General features: G+C 49.9%; 1 protein-coding gene across 4 annotated transcripts in view; it reads right to left on the reverse strand.

Annotated features, from left to right (window-relative positions):
• The window catches only part of SH3TC1 (SH3 domain and tetratricopeptide repeats 1), a 61,138-nt gene that overhangs the window by 25,169 nt on the left and 19,665 nt on the right, over nucleotides 1-16,304 (reverse strand). For 3 of the 4 annotated variants that reach the window (XM_054030862.1, XM_054030864.1, XM_054030863.1), the window contains exons 4-7: nucleotides 16,151-16,278; nucleotides 10,948-11,053; nucleotides 1,449-1,607; nucleotides 57-231 (exon numbers count right to left, since the gene is read on the reverse strand). In XM_054030862.1, the coding sequence (XP_053886837.1) occupies nucleotides 57-231; nucleotides 1,449-1,607; nucleotides 10,948-11,053; nucleotides 16,151-16,278 (568 nt within the window). The remainder of the gene's footprint in view (nucleotides 1-56; nucleotides 232-1,448; nucleotides 1,608-10,947; nucleotides 11,054-16,150; nucleotides 16,279-16,304) is intronic. The other variant, XM_054030865.1, reaches the window with a different exon arrangement.

Consider the following 16,304-nt stretch of genomic DNA (forward strand, 5'->3'; position numbering starts at 1 on the left):
GTATATAAATACACATTCTTATACATATGAAATAGAAACTGAAGTCAGATGCCTACTGATGAAAAGGGATCAAAGTCTCTGCAGCAGGTTTAGCCAATAAGGTCAAGTCATCACCCAGCGATCCAGAGATGTCTTCAGTAACTCTTCTGTTCTCTTGATAAACTTTCACTTCCACGTCTGCAGCCGTTGTCTCTTTTATGAGGTTGTCAGGACATAAGACAAAGAAAGTTCCTTAAAAAGAAATAAATATATTTCATATTTTACAGAGATTGAATTGTTTTAATGTCACATGTGGCTTTTAACACAAGCATCTAGAATGACCATTTTAATTGATATTATTCAGAAGACTATTTTTAATCATAATTTTAACAGATTTTTTAAATTCTAAATGTTTATTAGCCAGAATGAATTTAATGCAAACTAAAATGAAATTTATACACCTCTACCCCGCTATAACGCAACCCGATATAACACGGGTTCGCATATAGTGCCGTAGCAGCAAGGCTCCGGTGACACTTTAAAGGTTCCAGGGCTCCGGCTGCTGCAGGGATCCCCAGGGCCCTTTAAATCACCACCGGAGCCCTGCTGCCACTACCCCGGGGCTGCAGCAGCGGGGCTCGCCGGCAATTTAAAGGGCCCGGGGCTGTGGCTGCTCCAGGCCCTTTAAATCTCCACTGGAGCCCCGCCGCTGCTACCCCGGGGCTGCGGCAGCAGGGCTCGGCTGGCGATTTAAAGGGCCCAGGCTCCCTGCAGCGGCCGGAGCCCGGAGCTCTTTAAATCACTGCCGGAGCCCTGCCACCGCTACTCTGATATAACGGCGTTTCACCTATAACGCAGTATGGATTTTTGGCTCCCCACGACCGTGTTATATTGAGGTAGAGGTGTATGTGCAAAATGTGGAGCAGAGTCAACAACTGTAGAATTCTTTTAAATTGTAACATTAGAAGGCATCAAAGGACTTAAGACACACTAGGTGATGTAGTGCCCGAGGACCTGATTTTGCAATCCTTGCTAACTCATTGGCGTCAATGATAGTACTCATGTGAATAAGGGCTGCAGAATCTGGGTCATATATTTTTAAAGTCAGGAGGTTTTTAATATTCCTAGGTATGTTTATTTACGGGGCTTGTAGAAGAAAAAAAAGTTTAAAAAATGTTCTGCAGCTATTTAGGCTATTTACTGCCAATACTTCTAAAAAGATTCAAGATTCTTCTAACTTTGTACAATATTATGGTTTTTGTGCCAACTCTTTCTGCATACCTTCTGATGCAGTTAGCGTCGGGTTCAAGCCCAATGAAATCAGTGGAAAGGCTTCCATTGATTTCACTGGAAATGGATTAAACCCCAACATTTCACTCTTATATTTTCAAAAACAAAAATTTTAAGAGGCAATGGGGACAATACTTGTTTGTATATAGTTATCCTTTTTCAAATACAATCTTCCTTACCTTCCTGTATTAAGAGACCTCTGTACATCAAATTTAGAGACTCTTCATTTATACAGACTTCAATTCCAGTTTCTTCTTGTTTATCCTCATTCTCTTCTTGGGAACAGAGCCAGAAAGACTGATCTAGCAACAAATTCTCCATGCAGTGATTTATAAAACCTAGTAAAAAATTAAGGTAGTCTCTTTAGTTAAATTAACACAGACTTCTCCAAAAGGTGGTTAGCAGTCCGACAATCCAAATTATTGCTTAAAATACAATGTCCAACTGCTGTTGGATTGCAGTGTTGGCAAAATGCACATGGAAAACTCTCATTAACATCAAGAGGAATTATGACAGACTCAAGGATATACACATAAGAGACATGAATGGATCGATGCTGATTTATTCATCGTAGTATCTGCTCAGTAGGAGTAGCAGTGAATTTTAAGATTTTAATTTATTTCTACTGCCAACAAATAGCAATTTGCAAATAGCAGCAAATATGTAAGAGATGCTGTAGTAGGTCCTAGCCGGGGCTCGACCCTTTCGGACAGGAGGGGAGCCACACCGACTCACTACTGTGGGAACAAGTAGTCAGTTAGTCCCGAAACTCCGGCTCTTTAGTGCAGAGTCGGAGCAACCACAGTTAAAGCTCAGGCCCTTGACTGCAGGGGCTGAGCGAGCGAATAGTTCAGAGCCCAGGCCCTGGATCAGGGCGGGGCAACCACAGTTAGGCTCAGGCCCTTGTTTGCAGGGGCTGAGCAAGCAAATAGTTCAGAGCCCAGGCCCTGGATCAGGGCGGGGCAACCACAGTTAGGCTCAGGCCCTTGTTGCAGGGGCTGAGCGAGCAAATAGTTCAAAGCCCAGGCCCTGGATCAGGGCGGGGCAAACACAGTAAGGCTCAGGCCCTTGTTGCAGGGGCTGAGCGAGCAAATAGTTCAAAGCCCAGGCCCTGGATCAGGGCGGGGCAAACACAGTAAGGCTCAGGCCCTTGTTGCAGGGGCTGAGCGAGCAAATAGTTCAAAGCCCAGGCCCTGGATCAGGGCGGGGCAAACACAGTAAGGCTCAGGCCCTTGTTGCAGGGGCTGAGCGAGCAAATAGTTCAAAGCCCAGGCCCTGGATCAGGGCGGGGCAAACACAGTAAGGCTCAGGCCCTTGTTGCAGGGGCTGAGCGAGCAAATAGTTCAAAGGTACGCCTAGGCTTGCTGTAGCCGAGCGTTGGGTGAGGGGGAAGCCTGCCACCCGTGCAGGGGGTGGCAGGGGGGAACGCAGGCCCACCCACTCCACTGCGTTCCAGCCCGGGGCCCTAACAGCGGTTGCTGCCGCTGCTGGTCAGTGGGGTATCCAGACCGCAACACACTGACATAGGCTCACATTCAGTTGCAGCCGGACCGGGGTCGGCTATCCCCGGGCCACTTCCGTGATCCCCCTCAGATCCTACCTCGCTCGTCGCGCCGGGCTCAGGCCAGTCCACCTGCATGGGCTCCTCTGGGCCGGGGCTCGGTGGCAGGTCCGGTAGCTCGGCCGGGAAGTCAGGCCAACGGTCCCCAGGCGGCTCCTCTGGGTAGCAGCAGGGGCGGAGGGGTTCGGGTCCAGTCTCACCCTCAGGGTTAGTGGGGTCCGGTTCCCAGGGGTTCTCCCAGTGGCGGGCGTGAGCGGGCTCCGGCGGCTCCTCTTCGTAGCGGGCCCGGGGTAGCTCAGGCCAGCCAGGGTCCAAGCCCCGGTCTTCAACGGTCTCCTGGGCAGGAGCTCCCGGCCGCACGTCTGCTCCCTGCGGTGGCTGGGCTCCAACTGAGCTCTGGCGGCCGGCCTTTATACTTCCTGTCCCGCCCCTTGACTTCCGGGGGGCGGGGACAGGCGGTGGTGGTCCCACCCACTCTGGTGCCGGCACGTGGGCTCCCTCTTCTGGACAGGAGGGGAGCCACACCGACTCACTACACACCCCCCCCCTTAAGACTGGCTCCCGCCTGTCGGGGCCAGGTCCTCCCATCTCCCCTATGCGGGATAGGAAGTCCGCATTCGTATGGTCCTTACCAGCTCGATGCTGGACCGTAAATGCGTAGGGTTGTAAAGCGAGGTACCACCGCATAATGCGGGCATTATTATCTTTCATCCGCATTAGCCACCGGAGGGGGGCGTGGTCTGTGACGAGGGTGAACGGGGCCCCGAGGAGGTAGAAGCGCAGGGCATCGCAGGCCCACTTCACCGCGAGGGCCTCTTTTTCCACCACGGCGTAATTCCTCTCACGGGGGAACAGCTTCCGGCTGAGATATACTACGGGGTGGTCCTTTCCCTCCACTTCTTGGGACAGGACTGCCCCTAATCCTACGCCAGAGGCGTCCGTCTGCAGGATGAATGGGCGTTTAAAGTCTGGGCTATAGAGAACCGGTTCCTGGCAGAGGCACTTCTGCAGTGTCCGGAAGGCCGCTTCACACTCGGGGGACCATCGTACCTGCCGGGGGCTGTCCTTCGTCAGAAGCCCAGTTAAGGGTGCTGCGATGGTCGCGAACTGGGGGATGAACCGTCTGTAATACCCGACGAGGCCCAGGAACTGCCGAACGTGCCGTTTGGTCGATGGGGTGGGACAGTCCAGGAGGGCCTGGACTTTCCCGACAAGGGGCTTGACCCGTCCGCCCCCGACGGTATAGCCGAGATAGTTGGTCTCTTGCCAGGCAATCCGGCACTTTTTGGGGTTGGCGGTCAGGCCCGCCTGTCTTAGGGACCTTAGGACCGCCGCAACCCGGGGCAGATGATCCTCCCAGCCGCGGCTATAGATGACCACGTCGTCTATGTACGCCGCCGCATAGTCCTGATGGGGCTGCAGAAGTTTGTCCATCAGCCGCTGGAAGGTGGCTGGGGCTCCATGGAGACCGAATGGCATCCGTGTGAATTGGTACAGCCCCGTTGGAGTGGCAAAGGCGGTCTTCTCTTTTGAGGTCTCCTCGAGGGGGATCTGCCAGTAGCCTTTGCTAAGATCCAAAGTGGTGATATACTGGGCCTCCCCCAGGCGGCCCAGTAACTCGTCTACACGGGGCATCGGGTAGGCGTCGAAGCGTGAGATGGCGTTTACCCTCCGAAAGTCAATGCAGAAGCGGCGGGTACCGTCCGGTTTGGGCACCAGGACCACCGGACTACGCCACTCGCTCTGCGACGGTTCGATGACGCCCAGAGCCAGCATGGCTCTTACCTCCTCCTCGACCGCACCCCGCATCCGATAGGGCAGGGGCCGGGTCGTTTCTCGAACCACCTTTCCCGGCTCGGTCTGGATGGAGTGTTTGACCAGGGACGTATGGCCCGGTACGGCCGTGAAGGTTCGCTTGAAGGTTTTCAGCAGGCAGTTAGTCTGTTTACATTGCTCTTCCGTGAGCGATTGTCCCAATTGGGGTGCCGGGGGGTCATCCGTCGAGGGTACCTGGGGTCCCAATTCTGGCTCGGGCGGGCATGGGTTGATTAAGAGGCCCTCCCGGTCCTGCCACCGTTTCAGCAAGTTGACGTGGTACCGCTGGGTTTCCTTCCGCTTGTCCGGTTGCCGCACCTCGTAGGTGACGGGACCGACCTTACGCACAACTTCGTAAGGTCCCTGCCACCGGGCTAACAATTTTGACTCACTAGACGGGAGGAGGAGTAGGACACGGTCTCCTGGTTGGAACTCCCGGACTTGGGCTCCCTGATCGTAGGTCCGTTTCTGCCGTTCCTGCGCTGTCTTTAAATTTTCGCGGGCCAGGGCTCCGGCCTGGGCAAGGTACTCCTGTAACTGGATGACATATTTCAGGAGGCCCTGGGCTGGGGACGCTGACTGTTCCCAGGTCTCCCTCATCAGGTCTAGGAGGCCCCGCGGTCTGCGTCCATACAGCAGCTCGAAAGGGGAGAATTTTGTTGAGGTCTGCGGGACTTCTCGGATGGCTAGCAATAAGGGTGGAAGGAATTGGTCCCAGTGGCGGAGGTCCTCTGCGGGGAATTTCCGCAACATGCTTTTCAAAGTGCGGTTAAACCGCTCCACCAACCCGTCCGTCTGCGGGTGGTACACGGACGTCCGGAGTTGTTTGATGCCTAAGAGGGCACATACCTGTCGCAACAATTGGGACGTGAAGTTCGTTCCTTGGTCGGTCAGTATTTCTCTAGGCAGTCCTACTCGGGCGAAGATTTTCAGCAATTCCCCCGCGATAGACCGGGCGGTAATGCTTCGTAGGGGGATAGCTTCGGGGAACCGAGAGGCATAGTCCACCAAGACCAGGATGTATTGAAACCCCGCGGCACTCTTCGGGAGGGGGCCCACGAGGTCCATGGCGACCCGTTCAAAGGGTGTCTCCATCACTGGCATGGGGACCAGGGGCGCCTTGGGGATCCCGGGCGGGGCGACCCTCTGACACTCTGGGCAGGAGGCGCAATATTCTTTCACCTCCTGAGAGATTCCTGGCCAAAAGAAGCGCGCCAGGATTCGAGCGAGGGTCTTCTCTCGCCCCAGGTGCCCGGCGGCTGGCACATCGTGGGCCAACTTCATTACCGCCCGCCGGTGACACAGGGGCACTAACAGTTGGGTTTGCGGCTCCTGGGTGCGGGGGTCACGGTCCAGGCGGTAGAGCCGGTCCCGGCGTAGCTCAAAATGGGGCCACAGGGTGGCCCGCTGGGGGTCCACAACACTCCCATCTACTGCCGCGAGCTGCTCGTAGAAGCGGCTAAGGGTGGGATCCTCTCGCTGGTCCCGACAGAAATCGGTATCGAAGCGGGGCTGAGGGGCCGGCTCTGGTGGCGGTCCCGCTGCGTCCGTGTCGTCTATCTCGGTCGCCGGACCCTGCTCGGGGTCCTCTGAGGAGGGCCCCAACCGATCAGCCCCCAGGACCGGCGTGGACCGTAGGACTTCCTCAAAGGCCGGCCAGTCCCGACCGAGGATCACAGGATATGCAAGATGGGGAGCTACCCCAACCACCAGGTGTCGGGTGATCCCCGCGATGGTTAGGGGGACCCGGGCGCTGGGGTATGGTCGGACATCCCCATGGATGCATTGTAGATGAATAGATCCTAGGCGGGTCTCACCCGGCGGTACCAGGTCCTTACGGACCAACGTCTGACCACACCCTGAGTCGATCAAGGCCCGCGTCGTCCGTCCTCCGACGGCCGCCGGGATGGTCAGCTTGGGGTTCATGGCCGGCCTGGCTCGAGTGTGGCCCGCCCACACTTGCCCATAGCTGCAGTCCATCTCCGGACAGTCTCGCCGGAGGTGCCCCATCTTCCCACAACTGAAGCAGGGTCCGAGTTCCGGTCGTCTGCTCCGGGGGCCTTCTCGGCTTGGGCTCCGGGGGGGGCTTCGCCGAGCCCTTGGGGGCCCCTGGCCCGGGGCCACTGGTCCGGTCCGAGGAGCCGGGTCTGCGTGCCGGGTCTGGATCTCGCGGCGGGGGTCGGGCCTCGGTGCGGGGTGTCGTGGTCCGCTCGGGGTTTCCCCTTTCTTTTCGCCGCGGGCTGGTTCGGGCCCGGGGCGGCGGAAGGTGGGCCCTACTGCATCTTCGGCGGCCAGGAAGTCCTCCATTAGTGACACTGCCTGGGCCAGCGTCGTCGGCCGGTGGCGAAGCACCCAGGCGCGCCCTCGGGAGGGTAGGGTGTGCACGAACTGCTCCAACACCACCTGCTCGGTTACCTCCTCCGCCGTCCGGGTGCCGGGCTGTAGCCACCGTCGGCAAGCCTCTTTCAGGGTTTGGGCCACCACCCGCGGTCGGGCCCCGGTGGGGTAAGTCTGGCCCCGAAACCTTTGTCGGAAAGTCTCGGGACTGACGTCGAGGGCGTCCAATATCGCGGCCTTCACCAGGTCGTAGTCCCGTGCTTCCTCAGCCGCCAATCCCCGATAGGCCACCTGGGCCGCCCCCGTCAGGTAGGGGGCTAAGAGGGTAGCCCACTGGTCCCTGGGCCACCCGGCGACGAGGGCTACCCGCTCGAACGTGACCAGGAATGCCTCCGGGTCGTCGTCTGGGCTCATCTTTGTCAAGCGAAGGGGGGCAGCTAACCGTGGCATCTCCGCAGCCTCCCCCGCCGGCCCCGCCGCGGGGCGAGGGAGCGTGACCAGCAGCTGCTGCAGCTGGACTCCCAACTGCCGCACCAGCTGTTGCTGCTGCTCGAGCTGGGCTGTGTGCTGCTCCTGCTGCAACTGGAGTTGGGCGGCATCTCGCTGTTGTTGCTGTGCGAGCTGAGCGGCCTGCTGTTGCTGTTGCTGCTGCAGCTGGGCCGTCTGCTGCCGCTCCTGGCTCTCCGTGAGCAGCTGAAACAGCCGCTCCATATCCATTCCTTAGAACGGGGGGGGCAACTGCCACTCCCCCTCTAGCCCCTTCTCACAGGGGCAGGGGCTCGGGCCCCACGTTGGGCGCCAAATGTAGTAGGTCCTAGCCGGGGCTCGACCCTTTCGGACAGGAGGGGAGCCACACCGACTCACTACTGTGGGAACAAGTAGTCAGTTAGTCCCGAAACTCCGGCTCTTTAGTGCAGAGTCGGAGCAACCACAGTTAAAGCTCAGGCCCTTGACTGCAGGGGCTGAGCGAGCGAATAGTTCAGAGCCCAGGCCCTGGATCAGGGCGGGGCAACCACAGTTAGGCTCAGGCCCTTGTTTGCAGGGGCTGAGCAAGCAAATAGTTCAGAGCCCAGGCCCTGGATCAGGGCGGGGCAAACACAGTTAGGCTCAGGCCCTTGTTGCAGGGGCTGAGCGAGCAAATAGTTCAAAGCCCAGGCCCTGGATCAGGGCGGGGCAAACACAGTAAGGCTCAGGCCCTTGTTGCAGGGGCTGAGCGAGCAAATAGTTCAAAGCCCAGGCCCTGGATCAGGGCGGGGCAAACACAGTAAGGCTCAGGCCCTTGTTGCAGGGGCTGAGCGAGCAAATAGTTCAAAGCCCAGGCCCTGGATCAGGGCGGGGCAAACACAGTAAGGCTCAGGCCCTTGTTGCAGGGGCTGAGCGAGCAAATAGTTCAAAGCCCAGGCCCTGGATCAGGGCGGGGCAAACACAGTAAGGCTCAGGCCCTTGTTGCAGGGGCTGAGCGAGCAAATAGTTCAAAGCCCAGGCCCTGGATCAGGGCGGGGCAAACACAGTAAGGCTCAGGCCCTTGTTGCAGGGGCTGAGCGAGCAAATAGTTCAAAGGTACGCCTAGGCTTGCTGTAGCCGAGCGTTGGGTGAGGGGGAAGCCTGCCACCCGTGCAGGGGGTGGCAGGGGGGAACGCAGGCCCACCCACTCCACTGCGTTCCAGCCCGGGGCCCTAACAGCGGTTGCTGCCGCTGCTGGTCAGTGGGGTATCCAGACCGCAACACACTGACATAGGCTCACATTCAGTTGCAGCCGGACCGGGGTCGGCTATCCCCGGGCCACTTCCGTGATCCCCCTCAGATCCTACCTCGCTCGTCGCGCCGGGCTCAGGCCAGTCCACCTGCATGGGCTCCTCTGGGCCGGGGCTCGGTGGCAGGTCCGGTAGCTCGGCCGGGAAGTCAGGCCAACGGTCCCCAGGCGGCTCCTCTGGGTAGCAGCAGGGGCGGAGGGGTTCGGGTCCAGTCTCACCCTCAGGGTTAGTGGGGTCCGGTTCCCAGGGGTTCTCCCAGTGGCGGGCGTGAGCGGGCTCCGGCGGCTCCTCTTCGTAGCGGGCCCGGGGTAGCTCAGGCCAGCCAGGGTCCAAGCCCCGGTCTTCAACGGTCTCCTGGGCAGGAGCTCCCGGCCGCACGTCTGCTCCCTGCGGTGGCTGGGCTCCAACTGAGCTCTGGCGGCCGGCCTTTATACTTCCTGTCCCGCCCCTTGACTTCCGGGGGGCGGGGACAGGCGGTGGTGGTCCCACCCACTCTGGTGCCGGCACGTGGGCTCCCTCTTCTGGACAGGAGGGGAGCCACACCGACTCACTACAGATGCATTTAAGAAAAGGCCATGAAGTCCAAATATTGATGGGGGAAATTTCAGAGTTCTAATCAAAGAGTATTTTGCATAGTCAGCTGCTCAGTGCCTCATGATATGTGCTGTTCACAAAGGTCTTGCCAGCCCATTAGCCAGCAGTGCCTAATCCTCTTGTCTTTCTTCACCTTACTAGACTTTTACTACCACTGCAACAAGTCGTGTCATCAGTTCCCTACTTCTTCCTAACATTTTTCATCCCTAACTGTGCAGAATTCAAGACTCAAGAACAAATACATTGGTATCAGGATCATGAATAAACTGAGCAAAACTATATGTCTACAAATCAAGTTCTCTAGATGGGAAACCTCATGGGATTTTCTATCCCTGATATATTTCCTTGCAGGATTCTCTCACCTCTTACTTAATCCTCCAACACTGGATGCTCAACTTCAGACACCTAAGAGGTGCTGAGCTCCCAAAACTCCAGTTAAAGTCAATGGAAGCTACCTGTGTTCAGCAGCTCTCAGAATCAGGCCTAAGGCCCAGATTTTCAAGGGTCAAAATTTGAAATATCTAGAGCCTGATTCCAGAGGTGCCGAACACCTTTCAGCTGGAATTGGTAGTGGTCAACATCTCTTAAAAATCTGGTTCTAAGTTACTGAATTTAAGCACCCAAATATGTAGGCAACGAAAAAAACATGGACATGTTTGAAAAATTGCCTTTAAATTTCCTACATAAAAAAATTTCCATTGTGTTGTCAGAGATTAATCTGGCAGACCCAAAGAGCTAATCATTTCTATATTCTGAATCTTGTATGCCTTATATCTTAAAACTCTCACTAAATGCAATAGGACAGAGATGATACCATTTGACAGAGTTCATTGAATTGAAATTGAGTTTAGAACATGGAAGGCATGCAAGGCCTATAGTCGAATGTCCGCTTTGGAAGCTAGCTGAATAATTATGCATGCATGTGAACTAGAAGATCATCCCTAGAATCATGCTATCTATGTGACAAGAATGAGTTTTTTTCTATAAGATGCTGCTGTTAATAGGATAATTAAATCTCCTTGGGAAAGGCTATATTAAGAAGATGGAACCTTGGTCCAGTGGTTAGGGTTCTAGTTTGGGACATGGAAGACCTGGGTTCAATTCCTGGTTCTGCTACAGATATCTTGGGTAAGTCATTTCATTTATGGAGATATACCTGCCTCATAGAATTGGAAGGGACCCTGAGAGGTCATCAAGTCCAGCCCCCTGCCTTTACTAGCAGGACCAAGTACTGGTTTTTTGCCCCAGATCCCAAGGTGGCCCCCTCAAGGATTGAACTCACTACCCTGGGTTTAGCAGGCTAATGCTCAAACCACTGAACTATCCCTCCTCCCCCCTTATCTGTGCCTCATCTGCAAAATGAGAATAATCGTACTTCCCTACCTCAAAGGGTGTTGTAAAGACATAAAAGACTCAGGTGCTCAGATGCGGGCGGAGGGCTATAAGTATCTGAGATAGATAGTATTGCTTTAAAACAATCAAAAATTATACATTAAGAACCAATGCTTTTATCTTGCTAATCCCTTTCAACAATTGTTTCCAGCTAATCAAAAAATTATGTTTGCAATAAAAATACAACAAAAATATTGAACAGTCCTATGGATGAAATTACTTTACCAAGGGAATAGTAGGTTAAAAACTTCCATATTTCTTCAAATGTTTTAAATGTCACCACTATTAGGTCTTGGTCACTGTGAATAGACAACAATCTGGCAGACAGCTCCTAACAAAGCAAGCAAACAAACACATTATTTTATTATAATCTTACAGGTATTAATAGATTCATTAAGGTATATTAGTCATTAAATGCAAGAAAAAACGTTTATCTAAACACACACAAAATCAGAAAATTAAAAAGCTAAGGTTCTTCATAGTGTCAGTTACTCATCCACATTACACATACAGAATAGATGAAAAAATACAGACTCCACTAACATCAATGGCAAAACTTCCATTGGCTTCACTGGAGCCAGGATTTCATCCAATACCTTTAACTACCTGTTTGGGTCATAAACATTCACTTAAATGTATACTGTGGACAGATTTCTCATCTATACTCTAAAGCTACATTGGCAACTATAAAATTCCATTACAGTAAAATTCAGAATAAGAGTGTTTCAGTTTGTTGTTTTCTTACAGAAAATTTAGCTAAGCTTCCTTTGCCTACAGAAATGAACAGTTACTCCAATTTACACCAGTGTAACTGAAACCAGAATCTGATCCTGTGTGTGTGTGTACATTTAAAAGCCTAATAAATAAATAAATATTACACCTGTGCCTTTTAGGGGAGTTAATGTTACTATGAAAACCCACAATAAAAAGGTGCACCATGAATAAGACTAGGCATGGACAAGGCTGGGCTGTCTTTCTCATAAGTTGCGTCGGAGCAGTATATAAACCATGTCTGCAGTTATGAAGGTAATTGCTACACAGCACTGCAGGAGATCCTCTATAAGCTAATGGAGATACAGTATTCCAGCAATTTCTAGCCAGCAGTCTTATTACAGAGCATGATTACCTTTCCACTATAAGATGTTTTAAAACAGTGGGCTAGAGCCTCAGCTGACAGGGCCAGCTCCAGGCACCAGCCAACCAAGCACATGCTTGGGGCAGCACCTTGGGGCAGGGCAGCACTCGGGTTTGTTTGGTTTTTTGTTTTTTTTTGGTTCGGTGGGGCAGCGCTGGAGGGTTTTTTTGGTTTGTTTTTGTTTCCGCCAGGTGACATTTGGGGGGGGGGGCGGGGCTTCGGGCAGCACGGCATCTGTGGGGGCAGGGGCTTGGGCGGCACTCTTTTTTTTTTTTTTTTTTTTTTTTTGCTTGGGGCAGCAAAAAAGTTAGAGCAGGCCCTGTCAGCTGAGGAAGTGACCCTTTATTACAGTGCACACACAAGAATGAGAATTAAGGTTGAGTTTAATACCTCTGTTGCTTCCCAATTGTTGCATGCTCATCCTTAATGTTCTAGTAAAGCAGGATTTTAATGGAACATGTGTCAGAATATGGAGAGCACAGTACATCACCTACTCTTTAAAGTAACCTATGGCTTTGTCTGGTCACAAATTTGCAGTAAGTTTTATGAAAAAAAAAAAAAGTTTTTTAATGAGGTAATTAATTATGAGGGCGGTTTAGGTTGGACATTAGGAAAAACTTCCTAACTGTCAGGGTGGTTAAGCACTTAAATTATCTAGGGAGGTTGTGGAATCTCCGTCACCGGAGGTTTTAATGAACAGGTTAGACAAACACCTGTCAGGAATGGTCTAGTTATTACTTAGTCCTGCCTTGAGTGCAGGGGACTGGACTAGATGGCCTAATGAGGTCCCTTCCAGTCCTACACATCTGTGATTCAAAGATTATTAATTCTGTAAAAAACTGACACACAAAGGTATGTTTAACACAACCTATGCCAGATAACATTTCACCCACTGTTCCTTAATAAAAGAGTACTGACCTCCTTTGAAAAGCACTTTGAAGTCTTCCAATGAAAAGTGCTATATGAGAACTAGGTATTAGTAGTATTTTACTCATTTCAATATCTTGGAAAATATTCCATCAATGTACACACAATTTATGTTATTTTTCATTTACATAACATAAATGGATTACAAAAAAATACCGCTGTCTCTTTAAAAAACTGAAGCCTCATATTCCTAGATGGTCCCTCTCATCTGCACATAGATCTATGTTTTCTAGTCTCTACACCTGATTAAATACGAATACAAAAGGCATTACAGTCTTCTGTGACCAAAATCTGTTAATAAATTGCCTACGAAGGCTGAAATATCACAACCTCTAGGCATCCTGCATTACTCAATATCAAAACAAATTCACCATTTTATAAGTAAACTTGGCATTATAAATCTTGCTTTTCCGACAGTCCTTTCCCTAAATCTGTCCTTAAACACTAGCAGTGCCTTAAAATCCAGTCATTTGTGCACAGTAGTTTCCCCGCCCGCCCAGCCCTCCTTCCCCTCCCCCGAGAACCATGCATCAAAGCAGTCTAGCAAGAAAACAGGTTGTAAAGTCTGCAGAAGTAACAATAGCAGAGTAGTAATGTGAAATGGATACTATTAACTCAATCATGAAGATTTCAGTGTTTGACTTGTTAGTGAGAGAGTTGGGGAATCCATATTAAAATGAATAGTGAGAACATCAACCATGCAGAAGACAGCCACAGAAGATCCAATAGTTATCATTCCACCAGCATGAAATTATGATGATTCAAATAATTTTTGAAACTGATGTTATTGAGTATATATGTTTGGACCCAAATCTATAGTATCCCGATACTTGGGGATGAGGAGCCCACCCATCATGCAAACCCATATTACAGGAGAATAATAAAAATGAACCCATGTCACTGATGTGTAATTTAAAACTGCAAATAGCCAGCCCTGATAAATCCAATATTTATGCCTCTCTTCTTTACCCCTCCTATTTTTATTATTTTATTTTATTATTTTTTATTAATGGAGATATCCCATCTCCTAGAACTGGAAGGGACCTTGAAGGGTCATTGAGTCCAGCCCCCTGCCTTCACTAGCAGGACCAAGTACTGATTTTGCCCCAGATCCCCAAGTGGCCCCCTCAAGGATTGAACTCACAACCCTGGGTTTAGCAGGCCAATGCTCAAACCACTGAGCTATCCCTCCCCTGTATTTTGCTTCGGACCAAGCAATCTAAGCAACTTTGGTAACAGAGAATGGTTTCAAATGGGCATGAGAGTTAAGTATTACAAGCAGAGTGTCAGTTTAAGGCAAAATTAACAAAATTACTTGGAAAAATGTGATTTTTTTTCTTCTACTTTTTTACAAAAACACAAACACCTAAAACTAGCTATTTATGCTTTACATGCAAAGCATTCAGCGGTTTTATTTAAAATGCCTTCTGCTTTGTTCTCCAATATTTCTAGTTCCATTGCTATGGTAATTATTTTATTGTTTTGGGTTTTTTTTTCCTAAATCTAGAACATAATGTCTTATTCCTTTCTTTACAGACATCTGCTATACACTTAATGTAACCTGTATTAACAATCACACTAATAAATATTTTATCCTATTCTTTTCCATTTCAATGTCCCAAATACTGTGGCTTATTTCACTTCCTCCAGTTGGGTTCATTTGTTCTATCACTTGGTATTTGAGTTAAGACAGGAAGGAGTGCATCACAAGTCTAGTCTTGATTTTCATTGAGATTCAGAAGATACAAAGGTGTCCATATGATTATGTGTATCAATTCTCTGATCATTTATAGTTTGTCCCTTTTCATGTTTCTTCTTTTTCTGTAGACAGATTCTTCCATAACTGTGGCTTTCATGAAGTAAAGAAACTACTACTTCATGCATATAGGGTTGTTTTCTGCATCTAGGTCAGAGCCAAAGATACAAAGGATCTTACTTCTAAACATTCTTAATTGAATATTTTCAGTACACACGGTTGTGATATGGATGGCATTTCAGGTCCCTGTTACATTTGTATAAATTGTAAAGTACCTGCAATTTGGAACTTACATACGTTATCTTAGTAAATGAGTTGGTCTGGCAACTATTCTCTCACAATAGTTAGAATTTTTTTCTCTCTGTTTTTCTTCCACTTTTGTTTGCTAGTTTCACTGGTGGGGTGTGTTCTAGACACATTATTTTATACCTTCATTATGTGCATTAAAAGTGTGTCTGAGGAAACTCAAGAGTTGTACCAATTTTCCATTTCTATATCTTTAATTCCATTTGCTTTTCATTGGGATGTTAAACTCTGTACTTGGTTTAACAGGTATTTTATATTATATAATATTATTGTGGCACTGTCTCCAGTGCATTACGCTAATCAGGTCCATTAATGAAGTGAAGTAGCCGGATTTTTTAAAGTGCTTAACATGCAACACAGCCCATTTTCCTTAAATGGAGTTACTGAGCACTGATTTCTTTTTAATACCAGGCTACTCTGAGTGCCTAAACAGGAGCTGAGCCCATTTGTCTATATTAATATTGTCTATATTAATTATTGTCATTACTGTCTATATTTTGGATTTGTATGTATCTGAATATTTGGTAAACCTGCATGTTTTCTCTCTCATTTTACTTCATCAAATAGATGTTGTAATAGTGTGGGCTGCCTGATCCTTTGAGCGTTGGAAGTAAATTTCTGATATAAATAAGTGCAAGGTTATCCCAGAATGCCTCTGTCTCCCTTATTATACCTTTTGTTCCTAAGTATGTAACAGCTTCATGCCATATAACTAATGGGCAAAATTCATCTTAGTGTTGGCCCAAAGCCCTACACATCACTTAAGCCCAGTACAGGTATCAGGCCAGGTTGCCTATGCAAACCATATGTGTAATAGGAATAGTTTCCTCATTGGTCCTGCATAAGCCAGTACAGAAGGTCCTCTTGTGAGAGCTTGTGGACCCTTGAAGGGTGGGGAGGGACACATGTTGCTCCGACCTTCACATTTCCAAACTCAGGAGCACCCATTTTTGCTCCCCTGTGCCAGATGAAGTGAAGGAAAATCAATCCCTTAATTTACATTAAATGGAGCAGATTGAAGCCACTGTCATCTCCTGTATGCAAGTATGGCCCACAGTCACAGAAATCCCATTTTGATCTGAGCAGTTTTGTCACCTCCAAATCAAAAATGACAGTGTCTGTGGACTGCATTTGACATAAGTCATGCTTTGACCACCTTCAATTTATACACACACATATACACAAATGGGAGAACAGACCCTTGCATGTTTCAGGGGTTAGTTCGATGATGCTGAAATGATTCGGTAGACTCTGTTATTGATAACACCCCAAACTGTTCTGTAAATATACCAGAGCCGACTTACACTAAAAACTGCCATGACCTCCCTGCTGTCATTCTCCAGAAGATGGAGTCGTCCTCTCAGTTCTCCCTGCAGTCGGGGGTCAGGAAGTCCACTCTTTCGTTTTACCATGATTAGCTTCAGGGAGATATCTGAGAAGAATATTAGTTTATAGTCA

The sequence above is a fragment of the Malaclemys terrapin genome, chromosome 5 (assembly GCF_027887155.1).
Source record: "Malaclemys terrapin pileata isolate rMalTer1 chromosome 5, rMalTer1.hap1, whole genome shotgun sequence".
NCBI lineage: Eukaryota > Metazoa > Chordata > Testudines > Emydidae > Malaclemys > Malaclemys terrapin.